The 18,388-nt window shown below is 41.0% G+C and overlaps 1 protein-coding gene across 1 annotated transcript; it reads left to right on the forward strand.

Annotated features, from left to right (window-relative positions):
* Positions 1-526: 526 nt before the first annotated feature.
* angptl2b (angiopoietin-like 2b) lies at positions 527-12,814 on the forward strand. Its single transcript, XM_044111404.1, has 4 exons — positions 527-1,030; positions 7,796-8,724; positions 10,552-10,745; positions 11,423-12,814. Exons 2-4 carry the CDS (start codon positions 7,821-7,823, stop codon positions 11,615-11,617), a joined length of 1,293 nt encoding a protein of 430 aa, XP_043967339.1. The 5' UTR covers positions 527-1,030; positions 7,796-7,820; the 3' UTR covers positions 11,618-12,814.
* Positions 12,815-18,388: the final 5,574 nt, after the last annotated feature.

The raw sequence follows: 18,388 nt of genomic DNA on the forward strand, positions 1-18,388 counted from the left end.
ATCCTCATATCCACCAAAACACATGGACACGAGAGTGCTTTCAGAGTAATGATGTAATCACAACCTTGCAAGATTTGGTTCAGCTTCAAGACACGCAGCCCGTTTCACACATCTCACCTCCGGGCTCTGAAAGCAGTCGCAGGACCAGACCAGAGCTAAACACCTGGATCTGCTTCCAGCCTGTTCGTCCTCTTCTGCCGCGCTCACAGGACAGGTGGGGATTAGATTAATGCAATGCCACACATGTCCTTAACCAGAGCAACCAATGCAAGCCTTGGCAGAAATAGAGGTGATGATGAACCGGTGGCAAGGGGGCAGGGGGCTTGAAATGTGAGCAGTGTGTCTGAATAACTTGCGTTGTGCGTGCTTGTGGATCTCCTTTGTACCGTTGGGGAGGAGGGGTGGAGAAAGCCGGCTGTTGCTTTAAACAAGAATGTGTTCATTTTAAGGGAGAAGAGGGGAAGAGGAGGGGGGCTTTGCCCCGGTGAAAAAGAAGAAGAAGAAAAAAAACTGCTTGAGCATTTTTCATCATTTAAGCACACCAAGGAGGGGAAGAGTGAGAGAGGTGCGGTGGAGAGAGACAGCCTCTTAGAGCCGTGAGGCAGAAGTGATGGATTCAGCCCTCGGAAAAGTGACAGTCTTCTCCCAACCAGCCACAGGCAGTACACATCCTGCCTCGGACTCTCACCATTTGGCAGGAAAGTAAGCTCCAACATCCATCTAAAGGTACCCACTGTCTTCTTCTCAGAGTGCACAGTTTTCAAGAGGATCTCTGAACTGTTTACTCAATGTTTGCCAAAGAGGGTCTGGGAGGTTGGGCAACTGTTGAGCAAGTGACAGCCTTTTAATGTCAAAGTTCTCCACTGTTGGAATGGACTGAGGTGATCATTTCAGAAAGACTGGACGAGGAGAGAGAAGATACATAAGTGAAACTTTCTGACTTGGGATGAATTCCTACCAAGGCAATCTCCGAAGAGCTCTGGCAGAAGGGCAAAGCCACTGAGAACCTCCTCAACACTGCAGTTGTCTCGTAAGCATTTATGAATCTTAATAAGTTTGTGCATGCATCTTATTCTGTTGGTTAATTTTACAGAGAAAGTTGAAAGAAAACTGACGGCGGTCGTGATCTGACAGAGAAAGTGATCATCTCACCACAGCCGATGCCTTGTTAAAACCATGTGTCCTGATGATTCCCACTTTGCAAAGAAGTCACACTTTGGCTCACACAGTCAATCTGAGTCACCACAGATCCACCAGTGGTAGCGTAGCATCTGTTATCCGACTCACCGTTTGGTGCCAGTTAATACTGAGGAACATAAAGGATGCTGGTGGGAAAAAAAGGGAAAAGAAATGTGACTAACTGAGAACAGGTTTGACATACATGTGCTTTCTGCAGGAGTGTTTGTTTTTTTTATTTTCAAATAAGCTTTTTAAAAAATAACATTAAGTGCAATGGCATTTTGTAGTGTCTAATTTTCTGGAAACCTTGAGTGACATTCTGTTATTCATTCTAATGAGAAGCGGAAAAAGATAACGTCTTATGGCAAGCATACCGCTTCAGGATGTTCCACTTTAGCCAAGGGGATAGAGAAGCAGGCAGCTGAATCCCCTCTTTGTTCCTGTTGCCAGAGGAGTGTTTGGATAAAGGGGCTTTGAGGTACAATGGTGGAACTTATCGAAACTGTTCCCAAAGACCCTCAGCCTCCCTCTCTGTGATTAGACCTAAAGCGCAGATGATTGCGTTCGGAGGGAAGACAGAAACCGAGGCCGAGCTGTCTTTTCGGGAACAAGTTGAGCAGGTGGACGAGTCTAATCACCTCTCCCATTTTATGGCTTACATGCTTAAGGAAAGAGTGATTACAGTCAAAGCAAGGTAATAGCGTGGCTTACGAAAGGCAAATCAAGTTTGACCATGGTCCAGAAAAGTTTGGGTATCATGCGGGAGACCGTTCTCTGCAGAGTTGGCCCTGACCCGTACACGCTGCACAACGCCCCCCTCCCATAAATTACAGTGTCCCGATCCTTTCAGCCACTGACAAATGAGGTGCTGTGTGGTCGTGTTGTGATCTCCCCTCGTGGATGATGATGCGATTATGAAGCATTCACATAGAAAGTAGGACGTCGAGAACGAACTGGGTCAGTGGATTTATGTTCTAGGCATGGCACGGATCGGGGCGGCGGTAGTTCTCCGTGCTGAGGGTCTGTCTGCCATCGCCACTAGCTCTCCCTATGAGCGTGGCAGCTCACTCTAATGAGGTGCTGAAGAATGTGAGGAATGCCATGTTCGGGTTGAAATGAGAGGGGCTGAGGTGAGAGATATGAGCCAGGCTGAGCATAGCTGCCCACCTTCTAATTAATATGTGCTGAGCATGACCATTCAGGGAAGCAGTGACCCTCCCCCGCGCCAGCCAGCCCCCTCTAAAGTCCAGCACGAGGAGTGGTGTAAACACAGACTTTTCACCTGAGGACAGTTTAACCAAAACATTTTGGTGTGTAGCAGACTTTTTCAAGACTCTGCCACGGTCGGTCTGCTAGTTACTACTCACCGGGTGTTGTTCCCTCGTCTTTATGCCGTGAGCAGATCAAGCCATGTCTGACGCTTTAGCAACAGCTAATTGCTGCAGTTACTGGCTGGTCAAACGCAGCTTGTTTTGGCAAACCGATTCTAGGACAATAAAAAGCAGGTTGTTAACAGCAAACAAGGAGGCAAAGCCTTTCTGTTCTGCGGATAGGTTAATAACAGGTTGCCTCCGTCAGGACAGATGGGACTCTCTTCTTCCCTGGGAGTCGGGCATCCAACTAGTGTTGTGTTTCTTTCTTCTTTTTTTTTTTTTTTCAAAAACACGCAATTATGCACATGCCACATGTACCTACAGACGTGTGTTTCATTACAAGCTGCGAACATTTCCTCTCCTCATCATCTTTGAAGTGTGGTGAAGCCCAGAGCAGGAGATTCCACATTAACAATGTCTAAAACGGGACTCCTCCTCAGCAGGGAAAATTACATGGCTGTCCACAGAGACAGGCTCATGTTCCCCGGGGAAAAACCACAAGACCCACTGGCCAAATACGCTCATCAACACATTACAAGGAACAAGCTCTGAGATGCTCTGTTATCCTGGTGTAGGATGATTTGTAAGCTATTGTTACTGTTTTTGTTAGAAAATCCTCTATGACACGTGACTACTTCAGGGAGAACTACAGCTACAATTATGGCTGCCATCGCTTTGCCAATCAGAGCTTGTAAGAGTGATGTCACCGGAGTGCCGGCTTTGTCAGCAGTTAAGGGATTCTGACATATTTAATACTGTGGTGCCAAAAAGATTGCCTAATGCGAAATTCGAAGAAGACGTGACCTTTTTTAAAATGTTGTTTCCCTTTTTATTTATTTAAGAACGTTACATCACATTTGTAGACTCTTAGAGTACATAAACTCTAATAGTCCATGCGCTGACAAATGACAAGCAATAATTCGTCCCATGCTAAGATCTTCTAAAAAAGCTTAACAACGATTTAAAGAAAATAAGAAGATTCTACATCACAAACCCAGCAGGTTTTCATTAACTGGATTACATCATGCATTTACTTCATCATGTGAAAGGGAATTACTGCACTTAAATGGAGTCAGCCCTGTGTCTGAAACAGTAGCTTTTCCAATTTATGTTCTTCATTAGAGTGCCACAGGGCTCAATTTTTGGCCCCATCCTGTTTAGATTACATTTTCCACTGTTGGAATCAACAAGTTCATATAAGTTCATATAAGTTCTTGTCTTATAATCAGAGTTAGACAACATAATGTTATTTTGGTGTTAGACGGCCTGAACTGGCTTCTGATCTATTTTAAAATAAATTTTAAAATGAGCTTTTTATTTACTGGCAACAGAGTTTGTAGGCTCAGGCTAAAACCAAACTGGGCAGAGAATCTGGAATAATCCACGAATTCGAGTGAGATCTGTTTATACAAGCACGTTGTTCTGATTGAATAGGATATACTGTCTTTGAGTATTCCATTTTAAATTATTGCCACTGGTGTCAATTACTACATTGTTTTACCGTAGCAGATTTTTGAATGAAACAAAGTAAAGGATGTTAAATAAATCAAACATGAAGCGCTGATTTCGCCGAGGGTCATGTTCTTGAGAAGTGCTGCATTTCTCCTCTCTGTCTCCACTCTAGTGTGCTGGCTTCATGCCCGCACATTACATAACAAGGCTAAAACATTTTTGACTTTGTTGCCCTATTCTGTGCTCAAATCTCTGAGAAAGATAATCTGTGTAGAAGGTTCAGGAATCCTTCTGGCGTGACTATCGGACAATTTATAAGATTTTATGATTGAACAATTAAACTCCGGAGGTGGAAGGCTCAGAAAAGCACCGTATTCTGACTCGCAGCAGCTTTCGCTCAGGTTCCCCTCATTATGCTTACACAGCAGCTACAGTGGTCTGTGGCCTTTTTTTCATGTCTGTCAAGACTACGTCATATTCAAAACCTGCAATTACTGGTTTTAATAAAAAGAATGACTGCTCATTTGTTTGAGGCCAAACAAATGAGCAATGTATTTTTCTTTTTTCACTCCTCTGTAACCGTGAATGAAAGTTGTGGGTTGTTTTCAAAAAGGTCTGCTAACAAGAAAAACGTGTCTCAAAGAAAAGAAAAGAAAGACTAACATTAAAAGAACAATACCAAAAATTGAATTTAGTCCAATAGGAACTATGCTATACAACAATCCTTTCACCATGATGTTACATAATTGGAATTGTCTTACCGCACTAGCATGTTATGAAAGAGGCTACAAACCTGACTGATGCAACCCAATCAGTATTTATTAAAATAGCCACTTGAGTTGCATCATCCGCAGTGTCTCAGCTTTTCCATCTCCGAGGTTCGTGAACAAAACGAGTGTTTGTGTGTAAAAGGCACACTGGTAGTTGCCTAAAGAGAACCAGAGCCAGAACAAAGCAAAGCACTCGCCTCGCAATGATCTAGCTGATTGAAAGAGATCGGGCCCATTGTTAGGTAGAATAAATATTGTCCTTGGCTTTCAGACAGCAGGTGTTGCTTTTGATTGCAGAGATCATATTCAAACATGTCAGGCTGGAAGGTGAATATTCTCAATGAATTACGTTTTCCTCGTGTACCAGAGAGAACAGAGCAGGCGCCATGAAATTTCTACATTGTACACTGTAAAAAGTAATAAGTTCACTTTACTTAAAAAAAGTTAGGAAACCGATTGCCTCAAAATCTTCAAGTAAAGTAGCTAAAAATAACTATGTTTAGACCACTCAGATAAAGGCAGTAAACCTGAGTACTGTTAACTCAAAATCATTAATTGGGTTAACTGTAAAATATTCATTCAGACAACTCATGCAATGGCAGTAAACTTGAGTGCCGTTAACTCAAAATCATTAGTAAAGTTGACTATAAAATGTCAATTATGACTACTTCAAATTGTGAGTTATGTCAATTAAGCAGTACTCATAAAAATAAGTTATACTTACACGTTTAAGAGTTCACATTACTTGCAAAATATCAGGAAACCAATTGCCTTGATATGTTCAAGTAAGATGAACCAAAAGTGTTAAGTTATTGGAACGAAGAGCCAACAGACAACAGTTTGAATGGAAAAAAAATGTTTAATAATTAAACAAGTTTACCTTAAATACAAGGTTCTCAAGTGTGGTTACATACACACTAACCTGGAAACAAAGTTTTCCATAGACTTTTTTAGGGAAAAAAATGACAACTTTTTTTCTAGGGTAGCCTTCAATCTAATATTGAATCCTACAAATGGCCCTCAGTCTTTAAAACTTTGAGAATCCCTGCTTAAATGTCTTTGTTGACTGGTGTGAAACAAAAACTCAATTCTCAATACTAGAGCCCAACATTTATCATAACATTGATAAAGTAAATAGTGAAGTAGTGAAGTGAAGTAATGTTTCTCCTCATTAACATAAAACCATTTAGTAGTCTGCAAGTGCAATGATGCTCTCTCCAACAAAAAAGAATCAAACAAGAAATAAAAATCACTTTTCCAATAAGGTTAAAGGTATCAACGTTGATCCATAATGTCACATCACATTCACTCATTGCATCAGAAGATTTTTGAGTGATTGTATTTTTGGTTTTAGGGATTTATGTCCAAGTGACAGAAGCACCCTTTGGATGAAGTCAAAGGTGTACTTCAGTTGTTGAGGTACTCAAATTCAGAGAATAAATAAGTCCAAAGAGCAAACACATGGCATGTGGAAGATTCCCAAGATCATTCATGACAAGACTTCCTTCCAAAATGATGGCAGTACTTGAAGACTGGAGGTGCAGTGAGTCAGTGGAGGCCTGCCTGTCCTCAGGAATGATGGTCAGGATCCCAATGGGGGTGTGAGACACGTCTGGGTCTTCGCAGTCCTAACAACAATAGAAGCAACACCACAATTACATATCAACGTAACACTTCTTTAGGGTGACCAGACGTCCTCTTTTTCCCGGACATGTCCTACTTTTCAGACCTAAAAAAATGTCCGGGGGGAATTTAAAAATCGTCCGGGATTTTGGTCAACTGCCTCAAAACACATTACATAGCTTACAGTGCATTGTGATTACATTGCCACTCCGTTCCACTACTCCATTCCAGGTTTCTTTGTATGGCAAAGAAATCGACAGCACATGTACACACATGTGCTACCGATTTTTTGTGCTACCGCTGGTTCTACCCCCCCACACCCCCGTTGGCGCATGTGTGTCCGATTCTACCCCCGCCAACAAAAAAAGAAGGGTCCTCCTTTTCAGAAACCCAAATCTGGTGACTCTACACTTCTTCATCATGGCTGCTTCTCCTACAGTTTACAGCTGCCCTACCTATGGCAGTCTACTCATCATAAGCCTTCTATAACAGTACAGCGGCTTTTTTAACCCGCCAACATCTTTATCCTTATCCCTTTTCCTTTTTTTGTTTTGCGCCCCGGACAGCTTTTTTGCTCTGCCGCTCCATCTTGTCGCCACTAAATAAACATAATATTTTCGACTAACGTTAGTCCCAGGCATCGCTAAATCATTACACATAAAGTTAACCTCAAAACCTGGACTTACGGATGAATTATATGGCCGAGATAACGAATATAAGTTTGCTAAAAAACAGTGGGACTTACCGTGACCAAACGTAGCTGCAGCAACCGCCGTATTGTTGACAGTTTGGCGTTTCTTTCAAACACGTCGTCACTCGTCAGTGTCCAATGCGCATGTGCGTTCAACGAGAGCTGCCGAATGATGCCGAGTTTTTTGCTGGTTATGCAGATGCGTTTTGCTCACTCATAACTCCAAGTTCGGGTTAGTTGCTGCTGGTGAGTTTGATTACTTGCCTCAGTAGAAAGTTGTCTTTGCTAAGTTTAAGTTAGTATAGTCAACAGAGTAAGCTGGAATGAGTTCAGGTCACTTTTCTTTTTGAGTACACTTTACTTTTACATTTTACAGTGTATAGAGCTACGGCCTGGAGCACTGCCTCACTTTATGCTCAGTATAGCCACAGAAAGTTCCATACACCCTGACACTGCATCTATTATATCATTGAAAAGACATTTAAACCACAGAAATGGTACGATGGAAAAGTGAAGCATAATTTTTCAAAACCTCGATACTGACAACCATCCATTGGCTAATGTCAAAGTGATGATTTTTCAAAATCCAGACAGTTTTGCAGCATGAGCAAAAGTTGTGAATGCCTTACATAGGGGATCAACAAGGACAATTTCAAACAAATATTTGTAATCACAATTTGATCTGTGTTCTTATTAATCGTCTACAGGTTTTGGTGAGTTGGACAATAACACATGGAGCCCCCTTCAATGGTCCTGCTGGGGGTCATTCTGGTTTATGGACTAAGTTGGGGCGTCCAGCAGACACAGGCAGATCTGTCGGACAATAGCCAAGACAAGCATAAGACCCAGGAATTTGGGAGCAGTGAGGATGATTTGGAAGGAGAGTTTTTGTATGCCAAGAGGAGCAAACGTGCTCCAGCTGAACAGCCACAGGACAAGTGTTCCTATACTTTTATCGTGCCTCAGCAAAAGGTGACCGGAGCCATCTGCCTGAACTCCAAGGAACCTGAGGCCATGTTGGAGAATCGGGTCCACAAGCAAGAGTTAGAGCTGCTGAACGTGGAGCTCCAGAAACAGAAAAGGCAGATCGAAGCCCTACAGCAGCTGGTGGAGGTGGACGGAGGTATCGTCAACGAGGTCAAGCTTCTAAGAAAGGAAAGTAGAAATATGAACTCCAGAGTGACTCAGCTGTACATGCAGCTCCTCCATGAGATCATCAGAAAGAGAGACAATGCTCTGGAATTAGCCCAAATGGAGAACCGGATCCTGAACCAAACCTCAGAGATGCAGCAGCTCACCAGTCGATACAAAGATCTCGAGCACAAGTACCAGCACTTGGCTTCCCTCGCCACAAACCAGTCAGCTATAATAGCCATGCTGGAGGAGCAGTGCCAGAGCCGACACCCTCCCCGTTACATTCCCGCCTCGCAGCCACGACCTCAACCTCCTCCACCGCCATCTCCACCTCTCAACAAGCCTTACCAGCCACCTTACCAGCCACCTTACCAGCCACCTCTCCTTCCACGCATAAACAATCCAATCAGCAATGAGATCCAGAGCGACCAAAAGTCTCTTCCGCCCCTTCCTACAATGCCTGTTGGTACACACAGCCCATCTACCACTGACAAACCATCTGGTGAGTAGCTTAAAACTCCTATTGCGACCATTTCTTTCTGAAGCTCTCTCACAGTTTCTATATTGAGCATTGAATCATAACAAGAACCTTTTGTGTCTCAGTTGCCTAATCACTATTCATGAGACAACAGTTCTTTCCCATCCTTCCAGAAAGAGCGATTTAGAAAGCTCTCATGCATTCCCCAGGACTGGTTGTCAGAACAGAAAAGCTGTTGTCTGTTGTCTTTTTCAGATGTATATCTATTAATGGCCATCATTAAATCCACCAAAAAACAAGGTATAATAGCAGGGTAGATATGTATACCAACATGAATCACTGGCCCAAGGTCAAATGGTTTTTAAAAACACATGTAAGTAGATTTTAAAACTGATGTGAAGGGTGTTTTGCATGGCCTATTACTTTCTCTTTGCGTAGAAATCTACACTTTGTTGGAAAAACTGGGGAAAATTGCACACACAATTTCCCTAATGACTAGTGAGTGTTTTTAACCTGAACCAGTTTACTCTAATGCTTACCATGAGACTGGGAACCTTTGAATTGACTCTTTGAATGTAGACGAGTCATTTCTTGCCCAAATCCATGGTGCTAAGACAAGGAAAACCTTCGCAAACCCTTTACGCAAACAAACAGCTGCATACCACGCAGGAATACACAATACAGTGCGGAAGAGACCGATAGAAACTGGAACAAAGCGGAAAGACGAGAAAACCAGAGGGGGCGAGGTAGGTACAGAGATACAGGGAGTAAGTGATGTCATTTGTTCCACCAGGCAAGAATCAGTCATATGTTCCACCGAAGCAGCAGACATTATCAGGCAGAAAAGAGCAGGCCAGGACAGGGCAACTCTCTGGCTTGTATCTGCTCAACAGAGACATTCCTGAGAATAGATGGGTGGCTGAGCACAGGCCAAGAAGAAGATTATCATCCAGCCTCATTTTATAGACCAAAAACAATCTTTAAGGCAATCATAAGAGGGTTTTCCCCCAGCCCTCCACTTTCAAACTCCATCTCGTTTCATTCTCGCCAAACGCTTTGCTGCAACCCTCCCAGCCCCCTTTCCCTCTTTGTGTGACCCCAGTAAGTCCATTTTTAATTCCTCTAACTGTATTTAAACTCTCGGATTTCTGTGCCAGTTGGCATCGCACGCTAGTGTTATATCTGGAAAACGTAAACACTTTCAAAACAAATTGTTGCCAGGGAGCCAGTCGGCGTTCAGGGGTTTTCTACATCCCCCATTATTATTGTGAATAAAAATTACACTGGCACGCACACAGTAAAGCAATGAATCCTCATCATTCCAACTAATCATATAATAGTTCCCATAACCTATTGTCTTCAACCTTAGTAAGCTTTTTGGCAAATAAACAGAGCATGAAATAGAGATTTGCCAATCCGATGTCATTCCCAGTGGATGATTTTACACCACAAAAATGTGCAGTTACACTGAAGTTAATAATAAAAAAACACCATAGGTGAAAATAAGTCAAATGACAATGCTTGACTGTTAATCTTTTTGAAATACACGATGGAAACTTGTTGCTATCGTTTCATCATTCATTCAGTAGTCAGGATTCCCTTTGCCCTTTTGCCAGTGTTTCTTTTGGCTGTGCAGCCCAGCAGTCATTTCCCTCACGAGAAAAGCAGCCAAAGTAAATTTTACTGTTCTAACGAGAACTTTTGTTGCAAAAAAAGCAAAAAAAATAAATAAAAAAAATAGCAATGCCTCCTGGTGTCACTGTAACTTTCTTCCTTTTCTGTCGACATATACTGCTGCAAGTAATGGAGTTTGACAGGGTGCTGATGTTTTCTTCAACTCTACCCAACAAGGTCCATTCAGAGACTGCCTGCAGGCGCTCGAAGACGGCCACACTTCCAGCGGCATGTATCTGGTGAAGCCAGAAAACGCCAACCGCCTCATGCAGGTGTGGTGTGATCAGAGACAGGACCCGGGCGGCTGGACGGTCATCCAGAGAAGGCTGGATGGCTCCGTCAACTTTTTCAGGAACTGGGAGACGTACAAGGTGCGAAAACTTCACATCAAGTCAAGGCGCTCGTAGTTTGAAAGGAGAATGGAGGCTTATGAAAGGTGTTTCCACACCACCCAGATGGTAAAACGTTCAACTAATGAATAGATTATTGTTAAGCTTTTATAGCATCTATTGCTGTTAGATCCTTGGGAGCAACAAGCGTATTTCCATAACTTTTGAAAAGACTCTTAAATGTTATACTGACTGTGGTACATTTCTTCATGAAGAGGAATGCCTCCTTGGTTCAAGGCACTCTGAGCCAACTTACAGTGCGAAGGCAGCCAGATCAAAGAAGTTAGAAACTGTTCAGATTGTTGAGTTTCTCACTCGCTGTAGTGAATCGTGCTGTGCTGCAATAACAAAAACCCCCCCCAAAAATAGTGAAAACATGGCTAGCTGATACCAGCTATTAACCTAACCTGCATGCTCTGTTTATAATCATGTTCCCTGACGACAAACAATAGAGCCAAAAACCAAGGTCGCCCCGAAAAGCCTGTGAATCAATCAGTCAAGTTTATTTATATAGCACGTTTCAGCAACACGGAGTACGCGGTGACCCTGTGGGCATCCCCGCAGACATCCAAACAAGCAGCGCAAAGCTCAACCCAAACGATGCAGTGAGTGTTTCCCAATCGTTCTGATTATGTTTCTCTTCTCGCCTTGCTCCACAGCAAGGATTTGGCAACATAGACGGCGAGTACTGGCTCGGTCTGGAAAACATCTACTGGCTGACGAACCAGGGAACCTACAAGCTGCTCATCACGCTGGAGGACTGGTCTGGGAGGAAAGTGTTTGCAGAGTACGCCAGCTTCAGAGTGGAGCCGGAAGCTGACTACTACAGGCTCAGAGTGGGCCGGTATCACTAAAGAAGGTTTGGCTTTTCAAAAGATTGCAGAGGATCATTTGTCACTATTGAAAGGAAATTATTATGATTGTTTTTTTGTGTTTTTGGCTATTTTCTAACCTTTTCAGGAAATTGTGCGCACTATCAGAAGGGAGGGTGGTGGTACAACTCTTGCGCACATTCAAATCTGAACGGTGTGTGGTACAGAGGAGGACACTACCGCAGCCGCTACCAAGATGGAGTCTACTGGGCAGAGTTCAGGGGAGGAGCCTACTCACTAAAGAAAGTAGTCATGATGATCCGTCCGAACCCGAACACCTTCCATTAGGGACACACCTGGGACGGTGTTTTCCATCACACAAAACTCCTCATTTCCACCAGATCAAGTCAGACCACAAAATAAAACCAATAAAAAGCAAAACATGATCCTGAAAGTGCAATATTGAAACATCAGGGTGATGCTGGTCTCCCCACCAATAAATAATATTTTAATAATAATATTTTTTTTAGCTGTTTATTTTTTTCTTTGTTTTGTTTTTCTCTTTCTGTTTCTCTTTTCACTACAGGATATTTAAAGAGTGCGTATTGCTCAAGAGGGATTTTAACTCCACTTTGGCAAACGGGGGGTGTCAGTAACTGTGCTTTTATTCGGTCTGAGTAGCTCTGTATTCTAAACCCTGCATTAATATCTATCTTAACAAGCGAAGGAGGTCGACACAGGAAATGTATCCAGTGATTGCTCTTTAATTTCATGCTAATTATGTATTTTATTTCAAACTGTGTAGTTTCCAGTAACACTAAAAAAGAATTACTTGCAACAAAGACTCTTATATTGTGGCACATATTTTACAGTGCACACTTCAAAACATTTGGAACATTTTTTTTTTTTTTTTTGCTTAAAGAAAGTCACAAATTGCGATACAAACACATAAACATTTTACCAGTTGTTGTTTATTTTCAATTAAAAAACAGGTGGGGAAAAAGAAAATCTACTTATTGCCAAGATTTTAGAAGGTAAATCTTTCATCTTTTGGTGAATTGCTTAAGCAAGTATCCTAAGTTGCTTGTGAAATCTGAGCACCATATTTACTGTATAAATGTGTTGTTTTGTTGATGCAAATGAATCCAACACAATGTGTTTGTACATAGGATAATTGTAATATAATGTATGTAAAAGTTCTTTCATAATTGAGTTGCAATAAAATATGTACAGATCTTGTGTTTATTTTTTATTTTTTTTTGAAAACTCCAATTGCAACTCCTTATTTAATTTAGTAGAAAATCTAACAAAGGTAAGTTTGCTCATAAAAAGATTCCTTAAGTAAATTCTGCAGCTAAACTCCTGAATTTGTTTGAAGATATAGATTATGAGGCAGGGCGATGGAAAGTCACCACATGGAAAATGATCGCTTTGAATTCTGCTTTCCGCTCTTGACTGTCCAAACAAATTAACATGACATCAAGCCTGAATAAGTTTTTGTTGCTTGTTGCAGTTTGCTCTAAGGAGCAGCAAAACCAAATGTGTGACAATATTCCTCAACAGTAAAGTGAAAACTGCTTGAGCACATTTTCTTTTTCTTTTTTTTTTTTTTTTGTGGCAGATTTAATGTGCTCCAGCAAAAGTTTTTTATTCACAACACTAAGCCATGGCAAGTTAATTTGAAATAATGAAGGTCAACAAATCCAGCTGAGCAAAGTCTTTCACATCTGCATCAGAAGAAGTGCATTAATTAGATGACATTGTTTGACAGAACACGAGAGCTTTTCTTCAACCGGTGAAAACATCACATCCTCAGAAAGTTGTAAAGGTTGCGGGTTTTTTTTGTTTATAGCGGATTAAAATTATCTTGCTGATCCAGCAGAAATGTGCCCATCAGTTAGAACGAGCTGATTTCACATTGGTTAGTTCTGATCTGAGCTGCTAAAATAAAATAAAATAAAAAAATCTGAATGTTTCACTATTTGGTTTAATGGATCATGTCTATAAGAACTCTCACCATTTATGCTCCATGAATGCAACAACAAACAGTTTGTACTTTTGAAGCCGCTTAATGATTTTATAAAACCAGGAAAAAATGTTAGGGACCAATGCTTAGATGTGTGAATTAAGATAATCTAAAAAATTCATTGCTTTCTTTTGGGTTCAAAACTCAGTTCTCTACTAAGGCACCTGCTTCGTCTAAAATCTAAACGAGTCCAAATTGATTGTAGCACTTTGGACCTCAAAGTACACCTGGTATCGGTGATGGCTGGATTCGGAACATCTCTGATCAAAAGTATCAAGGCAAGCAGCGCCAACACTGAGAACAAACTAGAACCTTTCCCCAGTTTGAAATGACTTGATTGCTCACTGTTTGAAACCACACAAAGCGACACCCGATTGCATCTTCTGTAGACGGTTTAATACGGCAAACATGTCAGATTTTTTAAACAATTTCATGGTTTAATCTGATCAAGTCATATCACAAATGTGCATACAAATCCTAAACATACGATTTCTAACACTGAATATTTAAACATGGCCTCAGAACGCATTGTGCCGCCAACTTTCTGCTCCAGCGTCTACACATACTCAAACATCCCGTATAGTTAAGAGTGACTGATGAAGAATGGCAGGCTAGTAAACTTAATGCATCCAGCAGGCTCTTCAACTGACAGCTAAAATGCTCTGTAAGCCTCAATTTGTCAGGGTGACAGAAAAATGACTTAACATCGCAATGAACCCAACTGTGTTAATACCGTTTTCCGACAGCAAACTAAAGGTGAAAGTTTTTCTTTTCCCACATACATGTTCAACATATATGTGAAGTTAATCGGGGAACAATTATATGCAGAAAATCTTCAGTTTCAGGTACAAAATTACCCATGAACGGGATTGTTCACATTCTTGTGTGACAATGTCAAAGACGCTTTAACCTGCATGAAGCTGACACACAGTGGCTGTTAAATCTGGCTGAACAGCTATTTTCCACATGTCACAGAGGCTTTAAACAGCAGGATGAAGTTAAGACTTTGAGCACGCCACTTGTCATTCTTGTCAGCAGTGTCTTTTATTTAACAAAGAAATCTGCCCCTTGCTAAAAAGGGGTCTTACCAGATACACAAACACAAAACGTCTGCTTTCTCAATCAACTTAATGGTGGGGAAAGAAAAAAAAATAAAGCGCAGCGTTTCATTGTCTCCGTAAACATAGAGGACAGAACCGTTGGACGCCGTGCAAGTCTGAAGACTCACCACAGTGGAAAACCTTGAGTAAGGGTGGCCTGTTCCGCTCCCACTCCTCAACCAACATGGAAAACCTTGAGCTGACATATTGCTCTCTCAGCACAAAAGGAGCCCACATTTCCTGAACCTTCAAACCTGGAGCTTTCAATCAGCCTGCATTGTTGTGTCCCATCTGTTAAAGTCTGCATGCTTGAACTTTTAATAGAGGAATGCTTTAACTTTCCTGGCCTCTCGCAATGCCTATTTTCCTTAGTAGTCACAACAGAAAAGATCATAATTGCTTTTACTGGGAGCCTTAGTCACAAACGTTTAGCGAAGTTCGGTTCTCTGTGAAGCAAACATCTGTCGAGGGGACAAATGATGCCACATACTTAGGAATTTACAATGGATTTTTACAAAGTCCTGAACACATTTCTAAAAATTTAAATACATAAGGGCTGAGGATGGTAGGAGTGACCGGTAGGCTGCCAGTTTCAATCCCGGCCTCTGTCAGACTACCCCAGAGCAGCTGTGGCTATAATGTAGCTTCATTACCACCGGGGTGAAAGACTGGATGTAGAGGGGAGCGCTTTGGGACCCACCGGCCTTGATGAAGTGCTATGCAAGCACACAATGTTTACAAATGAAATAGTGGTCCTTTTGTTGTATTTATAACACAAACCCATTGTCTAGAGTGTGTACTTAATAAAAAAGAGCGACCCTGTAATTATGAGATTTGGAGTTCGCAGTGACGTAAATCAACGAATGCCATCTGCTATCATTCAAATGTCTTGTCCGCAAAACACCACTTGGTGTGGAAGTATATAGTGCGTACTATATTTAGCCTATATATGTACTATAAGCTAATGTGTAAATGTAAAACGGAGAAGAACCACAATCTGTCAGATTTCTATTTTGCAGTCTTTGTTGGTTCAGCATCACACACAAGTCTGTCCCTGCGTCTCACGTTACCCACAATCCTTTGGTCTACTGGAGACGAGATTGGAGAAAATTCCTCCATAAAAGACTTGATAAAATAAGAGTACATGCTGAATTTTTAGGGTGCAGTTATAAAAATAATTGAAGATTACAGATGTAACAGAATCACACTGTGACAAAACACTAACTCCAGCTTTTTCTTCTTCTTTCAAACCGAATAGTTTCTCAAGTGAAACATTAATCATGAACCATTGTGCTAACCGTAACCTTTAAGTATAATCAAATCCATCGCTCCATCCCTTTTTCCGCTCTGCCTTCTCTTCGTCGATGTGATTCACGGCATTAGTTGGCGATAACTCACCACGGACAGACACGACATGCAGTTGTACAAGAGTCCGGCTATCATTTCAGCGTTTTCCCTCAGAAGTGGCAGCCAGTCTGACATCTGTGTAATTGAGCATTCCACTGAACTGACTGAACGCTGACTTTAGGCAGGGCTTCACATTGCCATAATCTAACTGCAGTTTAGGTTTAACAGAATTTTTCCCACATGTGACCTTCAAAAATATATAGGAAAGCAGCAAACGTTGACTCAGTGTAAGAAGAAGAAAAAAAAAAATAGCCTCTTTTTCCAAACCGTTTACAAGAACTATTCCCAGTTGCTGCTGTAAAACACGTTTGATGCACATGGAAGTTATTAGTTAAGCTTCGGAATGGAAACGTGTAAAATAGTGGTGAGGTATTTGCTTCTTATATAGTGGAATTTTCTTTTTTTTTTTTTCCACCCACTTTCCAAAAGCTCAGCATGTGAACCGATTTCTAACTGAGGAGATGTGCAGATCCTGGTATAACTTTATAGTCACATACCGTGACCACCGTTCCAAACGCTCTGCAAATCTTCTGCAGGAGATTTACAGGAAATCGTTTCGGGAATGATAAGAGGAATTTTCCTTTGTGCAACAGATTTTATTTATATATTTTTTTATGGTAGGTTTTTTAAAGAAATACATAAAAATAAAAAAAAATTAATGATAATAATGAAAACAGTATCATCAAGTTATCTTTGTTTTTGTAAAGTGAAATCCCATACAGTCTGTTCTTAGTGGAAAGACACACTTTTGCTTCGATTCTTTGAATAACTGGAAAAAATTTACAGCCCCTCACACATTGCTTGTGTTGATGCTATTTAGTCGCATTAAAAATACAGAAAGCAGTTTTCAACTAATGACTTAATTTATTTAAAAGAAATTACCCTGAAGCAGCCTGGCCCTATGTGATTACCCTCTAATTGTATCTCCCTTGGCATCAGGGACAATCTCATGCTTACAGTAACTGGCTACGAGTCAGTTATGTGATCATGGATACAGTTCAATCCTGAATTATTTGAGATCATTCACAGAGTTGAGGGTAATTTCCACCAAGTCTGATTACGTTCCAATCCACAGAATCAATAAATCATTTCAACAGGACGTTTTTTGCAGCATGAAGTAGACAAACAGATCTCAAAGAGCAACGCTCCAGACTCTGATATAAAGAAATCCAAGAACAGGTGAGAAACAAAGTTATTCACAGTTATTAGTCTGGAAAGAGTTCCACAGCCAGTTGTATGACTTTGTGACTCCTACACACTACAGTGAGAGTCACTGTTCAGAAATCAAATTTCTCTTCCAAGAGTGCATCCAGGAGGTCACAAAAAGATCCATATTAGAATCCAAAGTACTGCAGGTGAGGGTTTGTGATTGACATGAATCGGAATCATGGGAGAGGTCAGAGTCGTAACTCCATCATAACAAAAAAAATAAAAAATAATTTAAAAAAAATAACATAAAAGATGATGTCACTATTGCCACACAGAACCTCAGTGATATCCAGACTTTGGGGGGAAATATGTTTTGGACTGCAGAGACGTAAGTGGAACTTTTTGGAGGATGTGAGTCAAGTAACATCTGGTTCAATCTAACACAAAATAAAAATGAAAGAAGAGCTTCATACTTACATTTAGGCTTGGGGGTGTTGGTGAGGTGGTCTGGAGACGCAGTAAATTCTGCTCTCTACTAAAAATACTGAAAGAGAATGTCTGACTATCGGTTCATAAACCTGAGCCTTGTTTATGTAGCAGAAAAATAATCAGGAACACACCAGTACACTCACTTCTATGTGACTCAAAACATAAAAATTGAAGGTTTTGGACCGGCCTAATCAAAGGCTGGATATAAATCTGTTAGAGGTACTACAGCTTGACTGTGAACAGGCCGTTCCTGCTTGAAAACAGTCTAGTGTAGCTGAATCAAAGTGGGCAAAAGGTTCTCTGCAATGATGTAAAAGACTTATTACCAGTTACCGCAAAAAAAATGATGATCGTTGTGGTCAGTGGGGGGGCAATAGTGTCCTTAGTAAATGAAATAATAATTTGGAAACTGCTTGCTTCTATTTACTCAGACTTGACATATAAGTATTTGTTAGGACATCTGAAATATTGAAGTGTGAAGAAAAGCAAAACAAAAGAAATCTGTAAGAAGCCACATTCTTCTCACTCCATTGTTCGATATCCCAGCTGCAGAAAAAAAACAAAAAAACATTAAATGCTATAACTTGCATCTAAAATCAGCTATCAAAGAAATTTAATAAAGGATAGTAACTGACTAAAATA

This window comes from Gambusia affinis, linkage group LG03 (genome assembly GCF_019740435.1).
Source record: "Gambusia affinis linkage group LG03, SWU_Gaff_1.0, whole genome shotgun sequence".
NCBI lineage: Eukaryota > Metazoa > Chordata > Actinopteri > Cyprinodontiformes > Poeciliidae > Gambusia > Gambusia affinis.

Excerpts from the sequence above, each read along its gene's own strand:
- angptl2b (XM_044111404.1), top strand. The coding sequence starts at position 7,821 with ATGGAGCCCCCTTCAATGGTCCTGCTGGGGGTCATTCTGGTTTATGGA. Across the intron at positions 8,725-10,551 it reads TACCACTGACAAACCATCTG|GTCCATTCAGAGACTGCCTG; the intron begins GTGAGTAGCTTA and ends CTACCCAACAAG. Across the intron at positions 10,746-11,422 it reads GGAACTGGGAGACGTACAAG|CAAGGATTTGGCAACATAGA; the intron begins GTGCGAAAACTT and ends CTTGCTCCACAG.